Source organism: Crocodylus porosus, unplaced genomic scaffold, assembly GCF_001723895.1.
Source record: "Crocodylus porosus isolate Cpor-Errol unplaced genomic scaffold, CroPor_comp1, whole genome shotgun sequence".
NCBI classification, from domain to species: Eukaryota; Metazoa; Chordata; order Crocodylia; family Crocodylidae; genus Crocodylus; species Crocodylus porosus.
In genome coordinates, this window is record NW_017728916.1 from 29,319,566 (window position 1) to 29,330,573 (window position 11,008).

General features: G+C 44.6%; 1 protein-coding gene across 1 annotated transcript in view; it reads left to right on the plus strand.

Annotated features, from left to right (window-relative positions):
• LOC109311091 (myosin-1B) overlaps nucleotides 1-10,701 on the plus strand; it is a 33,585-nt gene extending 22,884 nt beyond the window's left edge. The window contains exons 29-38 of the mRNA XM_019536532.1: nucleotides 220-403; nucleotides 491-656; nucleotides 824-948; nucleotides 1,218-1,526; nucleotides 1,629-1,832; nucleotides 7,596-7,721; nucleotides 7,815-7,985; nucleotides 8,076-8,180; nucleotides 8,482-8,577; nucleotides 10,531-10,701. Coding sequence (XP_019392077.1) covers nucleotides 220-403; nucleotides 491-656; nucleotides 824-948; nucleotides 1,218-1,526; nucleotides 1,629-1,832; nucleotides 7,596-7,721; nucleotides 7,815-7,985; nucleotides 8,076-8,180; nucleotides 8,482-8,577; nucleotides 10,531-10,686 — 1,642 coding nt within the window. The 3' untranslated portion in view covers nucleotides 10,687-10,701. The remainder of the gene's footprint in view (nucleotides 1-219; nucleotides 404-490; nucleotides 657-823; nucleotides 949-1,217; nucleotides 1,527-1,628; nucleotides 1,833-7,595; nucleotides 7,722-7,814; nucleotides 7,986-8,075; nucleotides 8,181-8,481; nucleotides 8,578-10,530) is intronic.
• The last annotated feature ends 307 nt before the right edge of the window (nucleotides 10,702-11,008 follow it).

The window sequence follows — 11,008 nt, forward strand, 5'->3', positions numbered from 1 at the left end:
CATTTCTGGAATGAAAAGCGAATGTCTATCCACCTCCAGACTGGCTCAAGCTTTGTAGGTTAAACTAAGCTGCAAAGATTGAATCAATTCAAGCTCAGGCTTTTTGAAAGTCTGTCCCTAGCCAACGTGGCTAAGTTGCTCTGGTGAATCCTAGAGCATCTTCATACAATTCAATTCCCATGTGACTTTCCTAACATGGCTGTGTTTACTGTCTTCCAGGAAGAAGCTTGCTCAGCGTCTGCAGGATGCTGAGGAGCACGTAGAAGCTGTGAACTCCAAATGTGCTTCCCTTGAAAAGACAAAGCAGAGGCTCCAGAATGAAGTGGAGGACCTAATGATTGATGTAGAAAGATCAAATGCTGCCTGTGCAGCGCTAGATAAGAAACAAAAGAATTTTGATAAGGTACTTCAGGCTACAGCTTCTAGGTGATGGATGCTACATCCTCTAGAGAGCTCCAGTTTTACTGAACAGGGTCTTCTTGTTCTCCAGATTCTGGCAGAATGGAAGCAGAAATATGAGGAAACACAGGCTGAACTGGAAGCCTCTCTGAAGGAATCTCGCTCTCTCAGCACTGAGCTTTTTAAAGTGAAGAATGCTTATGAGGAGTCTTTGGACCATCTTGAAACACTGAAGCGTGAGAACAAGAACTTGCAACGTAAGTTCCTTGATCCCTTTGCCTAATAAGTGCTTTAAGGGGAGCTTGTCTGCTTACTGGATCCAATCTGTCTGTATCTGTAACACTGCTAACAGTCAATCCCCTTGGAAAGTGCCTTCCTCCACTTACTCTTTGTCTGACTGAGTAATTTCTCTATAACCTAATAGAGGAGATTTCTGACCTGACGGAGCAAATTGCAGAGGGAGGGAAGGCCATCCATGAGCTAGAGAAAGTGAAGAAGCAGATTGAGCAAGAGAAATCTGAAATCCAGGCTGCTCTGGAAGAAGCAGAGGTATCTACCATGTTTCATTGTCTTAGAAAGTATCCAGATGCTTTGGAACTGTAAGCTATTACGTAGCCTTGAGGAATAATTCAAAGGAACATAAGGGAAATTGTGTTTTGCTGACAGTGCAAGGAGAGAATATGAGATATAACATTTCTCTCTTTATGGGTGTGATGGAGGCTTGGTCTTCAAGTAACCGTGAGTGAAATATTTCTGAATCAGAATATTCAGTAGATAAATATTTTTCTTCTATTAACACTTCATTTGTTCTTGGTAAGGCCTCACTAGAACATGAAGAGGGGAAAATCCTTCGCATCCAACTTGAGCTAAACCAAGTGAAGTCTGAAATTGACCGGAGGATTGCTGAAAAAGATGAAGAAATTGATCAGCTCAAGAGAAACCACCTCAGAGTTGTTGAGTCCATGCAGAGTACCCTGGATGCTGAGGTCCGGAGCAGAAATGATGCTCTGAGGCTGAAAAAGAAGATGGAGGGGGATCTGAATGAAATAGAGATCCAGCTGAGCCATTCCAATCGCCAGGCTGCAGAAGCACAAAAGAGTCTGAGAAACGCACAAGGAGCACTCAAGGTTTGCTAAACCAAAGATATGTATATTTATATGGATAAGCTAATAATTTGACAGCTGCAGGGGTACTGTAATGCTAAATCATTTCTTTCACTCATTTTGTAGGATACGCAGCTGCACTTGGATGATGCTCTTAGAACCCAAGAAGATCTAAAAGAGCAAGCTGCTGTTGTTGAGCGCAGAGCTAACCTGATGCAGGCTGAAATTGAGGAGCTACGGGCAGCCCTGGAACAGACAGAGAGGGGAAGAAAAGTGGCTGAACAAGAGCTTCTGGATGCAAGTGAACGTGTGCAGCTCCTGCACACCCAGGTCAGACTCTGGTTTGAAAACATGCCAGAAAAAAATTATGCAAGGGACTGCTATATATATAGATCCTTCTCCAAAGAGGACTAATTGGGGTTTTAAGAAAAGAATTATCGCCTTTGCTGAAATGGCTTTTGTCCTTACATTGACTAGAATGAATCAATGATGGATAGAAAACAAAGAACTAAACACTCATCCTTGGAGTTCCTAATGATGCTGTGCTGAAACCTGTATATAGGCAATTAACGTGCATAGCAGTAATATTGCAATCATAAGATAGGGAAGAATCTCAATGGAACCCTTGTAGCCTTTTTCAGCTCCCAAAAATTGGGGTATATATTTTAAACAGGAAAGTTGTTTTCTTCTGTAGAAAAGGAGCACTTCTGGAGTTCATGCTACAAAACTGCCAGGATTTCTGCCATTTATGCCTGGAAACTGAAAGACCAGACCCTTGTGTTAACCATCTGATAACCATAGCTACTGACTGAGCACTGTAGCTTGGGCCTGAAGCAGCAAGTGAGCTGGTGGTAGCATAGGCAATGAATGGAGTGGGCACAGGGTGGGGCATCTGCCCTTCCAGATTTCTGCATTGATGGCGAGGTACAAGGCTGCAGCCACAGTTCAAATTACACTCTGACTCTTGAAGGGGTCTTCAGCAGTGGCAGCCAGAAGCCAGAAGGAGCAGCCACTGCTACCACCACTGCTGCCTGAGCTGCTTAGTCTCTTATGGGGGGGATCACCCCTCCCCCTCCCCGAGCTCCCCTGTAATTTGAATCCTGGCTGCAGCCCAGCCAGAGCCAGTGCCTGGCAGCTGCAGGAGCGGTGGTGGTGACAGCATGGAGTTGTGCCTGCCCCCCCACCCCCCATTGGCCAACACCCATTATTTATGGCCGATAGTATCTTGCTGAGGCTTGTGATATGGAAACAAAACTTAATTTATAGGAATTTATATAAATTACTACTTACAGTAAAGAGCTAACAAGCAGTCTTGCTACTGCCCTTTGCACAGATCTGGGACATAGCCTTTTGTGACAGAGTAAGTCCTCCTGGAAACATAGAAAGTCCAAAAAGTGTGCCATTGCAGGAGACAGTTGGCCACACCAGGACATTCCTGATGCAACACTTTCTATATACTCTATGTTCCTAGGAGGACTTACTCTATATCACAGTCATCCACAGGGGTCCATTGGGCATCAGAGCCAGGAGGCAACAAAGGCATCAGTCACAGGGCTCAAGTGCCTATACACTAATGCTAGGAGCATGGGGAACAAGCAGGATGAACTATCACTCCTGCTTGCAGAAAATACTTAAGACTTAGTGGGGTTAACAGAAACCTGGTGGGACTCTACCCATGACTGAGCGGTACACATTGAGGGCTATAAGCTGTACAGAAAGGGTAGAGTAGGGAGGAGAGGGGGAGGGGTTGTGCTGTATGTCAAGGAGTGTTATACATTGACCCTTGTCAAAATGGAATTGGAGGAGGAGAAAGTAGAAGGATTTGGGGTTAGGATACATGGAGGTCAAAGGGAAAGGGATTTGATGGTAGGGGGTCTGCTACAGACCCCCACAGCAAAGGGAAGAACTAGATTTGGAACTCCTGAGGCAGCTCTCGGAGACCATAAACACTAGGGAAGTGGTAGTCATGGGGGACCTAAACTACCCTGACATCTGCTGGGAGATGCAGACAGTAAATTCCCACCGTTCATGCAGGTTCCTATCCTGTGTGCAGGATCCCACTAGGGTGAATGCCTTACTGGACCTGGTACTGGCAACGGAGGATGACATGGTAGGGGACCTACAGATCAGTGGTCACCTGGGGGATAGTGACCACCAAATAATAGAATTCACCATAAGGTAAGTGGGAAAGGTAACTAGTAGGGTGGAAGTGCTAGACTTTAGGAAGGCTGACTTCAGACAGCTCAGGCGTTTAGTCAATGACACACTGCAGGGTAAGAGGTTTGGCGAAATGGGAGCCCAGCAAGGGTGACTGTGCCTTAAAGAAGTGATCCTTCGGGTACAGAGGGAGACGATCCCGACGCAGGGAAAAGGGGGGAAAGGGGCCAAGAGGCTTCCTTGGCTAACCAGAGAAATCCAGAGCAGCCCAAGGGCAAAAAGGGGGGTATATAAGTAGTAGAAACAGGGAGAAATTACTAAAGAGGAGTATGCCTCCTCAGCTTGCAGTTGTAGGGAGGCAGTTAGAAAGGCCAAAGCTACCGTGGAGCTGAGGATGGCATCCCAAGTTAAGGATAACAAAAAATGTTTTTTTCAGATATATAGGAAGTAAAAGGAAGGCCCAGGGTGGTAAGGACCACTACTGAATGGGCAAAAGCAATTGGTGATAGACAGGGGGGACAAGGCTGAACTCTTCAATGAGTTCTTTGCCTCAGTGTTCCTAACCAAGGGACAAGACAAGTCTCACAATGGGATCATAGAGAGACAACAGCAGAGCACCAGACCACCAAGCGTTGACCCTGAGATAGTGCAGAGTCACTTGGAAGGACTGGATGCATTTAAGTCGGCAGGCCTGGATGAGCTCCATCCGAGGGTACTGAAGGCACTGGCTGATGTCATTGCACAGCCACTGGCAAGAATATTTGAGCACTCGTGGCACATGGGCCAGGTCCCAGAGGACTGGAAAAGGGCCAATGTGGTCCCTGTTTTCAAGGAGGGGAGGAAGGAAGATCCAAGCAACTACAGGCCAGTCAGTCTCACCTCTATCCTTGGTAAAGTCTTTGAAAAGTTTATTAAGGCTCATATATGTGACAGCCCAACAGGAAAAATTATGCTGAAGGGAAACCAGCATGGGTTCATAGCAGGTAGATCATGCCTGACTAATCTAGTCTTTTTTTATGACCAGGTTACAAAACACCTGGACGCAAGAGTAGGGGTAGATATTGTTTACTTAGACTTCAGGAAGGCCTTCAGTACAGTAACCCACCCCATACTGGTGAACAAATTAAAAGGCTGTTACTTGGATGATTACACAATTCAGTGGATGGCAAATTGGCTAGAGGGTCATACCCAGAGAGTGGTGGTGCACGGATCAGTATTGACCTGGAAGGACGTGGGTGGTGGGGTCCCAAAGGGCTCAGTCCTTGGACCGATACTCCTCAATGCCTTCATCAGTGACTTGGACAAGGGAGTGAAGTGCACTCTGTCCAAGTTTGCAATGATACAAAACTGTGGGGAGAAGTGGACACACCAGAGGGCAGGGAACAACTACAGGCAGACCTGGACAATTTGAACAAATGGGCAGAAAACAATAGAATGCAATTTAACAAGGAGAAATGCAAAGTGCTGCACCTAGGGAGGAAAAATGTCCAGCACACCTACGGCCTAGGAAATGACCTGCTTGGCAGCATAGAAGTGGAAAGGGATCTTGGAGTCCTAGTGGACTCCAGGATGAACATGAGTCGTCAGTGTAACAAAAAAGTCATCAGAAAAGCTAACTTTATCATACATCAGCAGATGCATGACAAACAGAACCAAGGAGGTGATACTTCCCCTCTATCGGGCACTGATCAGACCGCAGTTGGAATACTGCATCTAGTTTTGGGCGCTGCACTTTAAGAGGGATGTGGATAACCTGTAGAGGGTCCAGAGGAGGGCCACTCGTACGGTTAAGGGCTTGCAAGCCAAGCCCTATGAGGAGAGACTAGAGCACCTGGACCTCTTCAGCCTCTTCAAGACAAGGTTGAGAGGTGACCTTGTGGCTGCCAATAAATTCATCATGGGGGCACAGAAGGGAATTGGTGAGGCTCTACTCACCAAGGTGCCCCTGGGGGTTACAAGAAATAATGGCCATAAGCTAGCAGAGAACAGATTTAGACTGAACATTAGGAAGACCTCCTTCACAGGTAGAGTGGCCAAAATCTGGAATGGGCTCCCAAGGGAGGTGATCCTACCCTGGGGGTCTTTAAGAAGAGGTTAGATAGGCATCTGGCTGGGGTCATCTGAATCCAGCACACTTTCCTGCCTATGCAGGGGGTCGGACTCGATGATCTATTGAGGTCCCTTCTGACCCTAACATCTATGAATCTATGACTCCAGAAAAAAATCTTTTTTTTTTCTATGTTCTGCCTTCCAAAAACAAGGTGCATGTTTTATTTGGAAGTGTGTTATATACCAGAAAATATAATATGCTAACTTGAGGTGCACCAATCAATCATTCTGCTATCGGGTCAGCACCAACATAAAAAAAAAATGTTTATATCGGAAATTGGCCTGATGTGGCCAATAATTTGGCCAGTAAATGCCCATGCATGTACACAGCCGCAGTGCAACATGTAGGCAGAGAGGAGCACAGCGCAGCAGCATGGAGAGCTGTGTGCAGCTGGTAAGCCTGCTGTGGTAAAAGGGGAAGGAGGAGGGAAGGAGCATGGGGCTGCAGATCAATACCCTCCATGGTAAGGGAGGGAGTGGAGCTAGGGCTGAGGTACAGCTGGGGTGCAGCAGTGTTAGGACGGACCTGTGACTCCTCCAGGGGGCACAGGTGGGGTGGGGAGGCAGGCTCCCGCCACTGTGTACCACTCATCCAGGCGGGCATGGCGGGGGGGCGGGCATGTGACCTGGATCTGTGCAGGGCGGGCCAAGCAGGCTACAGCTGTAGGCTGGGGCTGGGAGCTGTGCTGTGCTGTGCTGCAATCGGGGTAGGCACTAGTGGCCTGGGAGGGGATAACAGGGGGCTATGGCAAAATTTGGGGTGGCTGCAGGCCCCTGCCATAACCCTCCTCCCAGTACCACCATCGCTCACCCCAAGCACAGCTCTGCAGCCAGGCTGCCCTGCCCAGTGAAGAGCCAGGGGCACCTCTCTCCCCCATGCTTTCCTGAACGAGCAGCAGGAGCTGCGACTCCCACAGCTCCATCCTGTGTCTTTCCCTGACCTGGCTGGTCAGTGCCTACCCCAGCCCCACTCCTTCCCTCACCATGAGGGACACTGACCTGCTCCCCCCTCTTCCCCCGCTTTCACCACAACAGACTTACCAGCTGCAGTCAGCTGTATTGGAAATCAGATCAGTATTGCCCAACACACCTCCTTAAAAATTGGCTATCAGTATTGGCCCCCAAAATCGCAGAGTGCACCCCTAATCCTAACCAGTCTGAAGGGAAAGTTTGTGTAGTTTCCTGCCTCTGACCTTCCTCTAACATACTTACTACCACTAGACAGTATTAAATGTTCCCTGGCAAACTGGACTTTTCTCAGATCCAGAAAGCATTACTAAAGAGGAATGACTTGCTTTTCAAGACCAGATGACACCAAATGGCATGTGTTCCCTAAACATTTGCATTAAGTTATTAATCATGTGATGACTTTGAATATGTTTGTCCAGATGTGCCCTTTTATTATGACATATAATAAATACTAGGCAATGCTATATCTTGGTGTATATTTAAAAAAATGGGTGTAAGGTGCATTCTGGGCTTGCTTGCCCAGTGCTGCTAACTGCTTACCTGCTTAAGATAGTAAAATAGCATTTTTCTTTAAATTAATAGATATCCCCTTTCTTTCCCTTTCCTTATTAAGAGCACATACAGCATTGGTACAAAACATTTTCAGTCTATGGAAATGTACGTAGAATTTTTTTTCTAAAAATATTTGCTGCTTTTCACTGATAAGCTGTCAACATCCTGCAGTGACAATTTATTTAGCAGAGAATGCTATTACAAAAAGTTAATGGAAATCTCTAAATTAAAGACTAATATCACTTAATTCTCTAGATTTGATACACTTGGTCTGACAATAAAAGACATTTTATTTTTGTTAAACAGAACACCAGCTTGATCAACACCAAGAAGAAGCTGGAAACAGACATTTCACAAATACAGAGTGAAGTGGAGGAGACAATCCAGGAAGCACGCAATGCAGAAGAGAAGGCCAAGAAAGCAATCACAGATGTGAGTTAGAGATATCTGTCCCTGAAGATCGTGACTGTGTTTCTACCTGCAATGCACGATTCTCGGGACTGGTTTTGTTTCCTTGCTCACTAGGCAGCCATGATGGCTGAGGAGCTGAAGAAGGAGCAGGACACAAGTGCCCACCTGGAGAGGATGAAGAAGAACCTCGAGCAGACAGTGAAGGACCTGCAGCACCGTCTGGATGAGGCTGAGCAGCTGGCTCTGAAGGGTGGCAAGAAGCAACTCCAGAAACTGGAGGCCAGAGTGTGTACTCTGAAAATGTGTATACATATAAAAAGCATGTCCAGTATTCAGTCATAGCTGAAGTACTAATGAGGCATTTTCTAATTGCAGGTACGTGAGCTGGAAGCAGAGGTTGAGAATGAGCAGAAACGTGGTGCTGATGCTATTAAGGGTGTGCGCAAATATGAGAGGAGAGTAAAGGAACTGACCTACCAGGTAAGGAAGGAGTCTTTGCTGACACATTTTTCTCCCATCAGATCAGACTGTTTGCAAGTGGACCTGGAATAGTGGGATTTTGTTGTCGTTCTCAGACAGTAAAGCAATCAGCAGTAATTCCATGGGAAAACAAGAGTGTACCAGGAAGGGGCTTGAAAGACAGTGTTAGAAATTGAGTTGATTATATCCAGGTTTTATGCTTATATTTTATAATAAACATTCCTTTCATTGCTCAATAGGCATGAAACAGGAAGGTAATGGGCAAATGAACTGACTCTGTCCCAAATCATATTCTTTCTAGTCTGAGGAGGACCGGAAGAATGTGCTCAGGCTCCAGGATCTAGTTGACAAACTTCAGATGAAAGTGAAGTCTTACAAGCGACAATCTGAGGAGGCTGTAAGTGTCACTTTGTGTTTGGACAAACTCACCTTCTCCTAGAGCAGAAGTTCTGCTCTACTGAGATGGTGTATGTCTCTTCACCTGCCTGTTTATCTAGTTAAGCCTTCTGAAGTTTGGTGTCACCTGTTTTGTACAAAATCTCAAGCAAGCATAAAATGAGGTTTTACTGGATATCATAACATCCATTGTGGACAAATGGGAAGGTTCAGACCACAAATGCTGGAGGACAGCTGTGTGCCTGTCCTCAAAATCTCTAGTGCCAGCCCCAGGATAATTGGACTTGGGAGGGTGCAGTAAACAAACTGCACTCAGGAACGAATAATTTAGGGTAATATCAGGCAATATCACAGCTTCAGAAGGGAACTGTGCTCCCCTGGAGGCAATAGCTTATTTATACTCCTTTTATACTCATTCCATTGTGTGTATGCAGCCCAGCATAACACTCCAACCCCTGCCACAAACCTCTTCATTGAGCCATGCTGGTAAATTCTTTTTTAATATTAGTCTCAGGGAGCATTTATGCTCCATTGGTTTTTCCGGGAAGTAAATACAACCCTTGGAATGATCCTTACCAGGCTGCACAGCTTAAGTTCTACTAAACTCATTAACCAAGCTCGTAATTACCTTGACTGCTAAAGGCTCCATTCCATACCTTATTCCACCCACATCCAGGTGTAGCATCTGGATCCAGATGTTTTAACTTAGTAAATATACCTTAATTAAAGTACCTTGAAGGTGTCCATCATTTAGAAGATGTGACCAAAACATCTGAAGAAATGTGCTTATAAAGTACTTTAAAAGAAAGAAACTGATTGGAAATTTCTATTTTGCATAGGGGATTGTGCAAGTTTTGAAATACCTCTTTTCATCGGTTTAACAGATGACAAGCTCTCTGGTAGAAAAACTGGAAAAGTATGATTCACACTAGTGTTAGCAAAGACGGCTGACCTGATTTTGGTCATACTTTTAACAATATTTCCCTTTAAGATGAAAAAAGTCCTTTACAAATTTTTGGAGTCTGACTTTTTTACAGCAATGGCAAAAGGAATTAGAACTGAATAAATCTGAGCTGTAGTGCATACTTGTGTAGTAAATACAGATAGTAAGAACTGTTAATTCCAATTTCATTAATTTAAAACTCTTTATTTAAATCTTAGCTTTGTACTGGCATATAAACCATTTATTCAGTAATTGCAGTAATTATTCAAATATTCATTGTTTATCAGAATGATTTTGATTTCCTTGGGGGAAAAGTTCAGATTTATAGGCTACTCCTTTATGTTGGTGGGTATATTTCACAGTGCTAGACAGAAGTTCCCTATCTGTGACAGGTTTATAGGGCTTCTGATATAAAAATCATTGATCTGCCCGTTTAATTCAGTTCTGTCTTTCTCCTGTCTTTGGTAAGATACTTCTCACTGGAAGGTATAACCTTATTCTTTTAGTACAAACCAGAAGTGCGCTCATTCTAATTGTACAATAACCAGAAGTGAACTCATTCTAATTGTATGCATGCTAATTTATTATAGCCTAATCTAAAACCCCTTGACACCATGGGGATTTTTATAGCACTCACCTGAAATGATCACCTTAAAAGACTCACAGGCCACATTTACACAAGACACTGAATATGCAGTAGGCCAATACTACTGTGCAGTAGCATCATGTAGCAAAAACCATAGCACAACACTACTGCGCAGTAGCATCACTAAAAAGGCATTCATCACGATGCTGCTGCCCAGTAACTGGAGTTACTGTGCATTCATTTAGTACTTGTTTAGAAACTAATGACAACAAGAAGGTCTATGCTTAGTTTTCTGATTAAAAAAAAGGGTAAGTAGGTATCAGAGAATCAAGACCTTCCCCTTCCCTTCAACCATCACAGCCCCTCAAGTCTGAGTTGGACATGTCAGAGCTTTGCTTTTCACAACTCTCTCTGTCCATCCACAGGAGGAGCTATCCAATGTCAACCTCTCCAAGTTCCGCAAGATCCAGCATGAGCTGGAAGAGGCTGAAGAGAGGGCTGACATTGCAGAGTCCCAGGTCAACAAACTCCGAGTGAAGACCCGGGAGGTTCAGAGCAAGAAGATTGAAGGGGAGGAATGAGGATGTAGCACAGCTTCAGTAACAGACTGAAGAGATGTGCAAAATGTGAAACTCTGTCACTTTGTTGTGTAATTATTGTTTGTGTTATCCTCAGTGTCTAGAAAATAAAGGGTGTAGAGCTCTTTGCATATAATGAGTGTGGTAGGTTTATTATTATTATTATTATTATTATTCACTTACTCTGGAATCTCAAGGTTTGCATATATCCATAATGAAATATACACTTTGGCAAACCTTTATCCCTATATTTTCAAAGCATTTGGGCTGAAGTTGAAGTCATCTAATTTGATCCCTAATTTAATTTTCTTCCCTGTTCTATAAG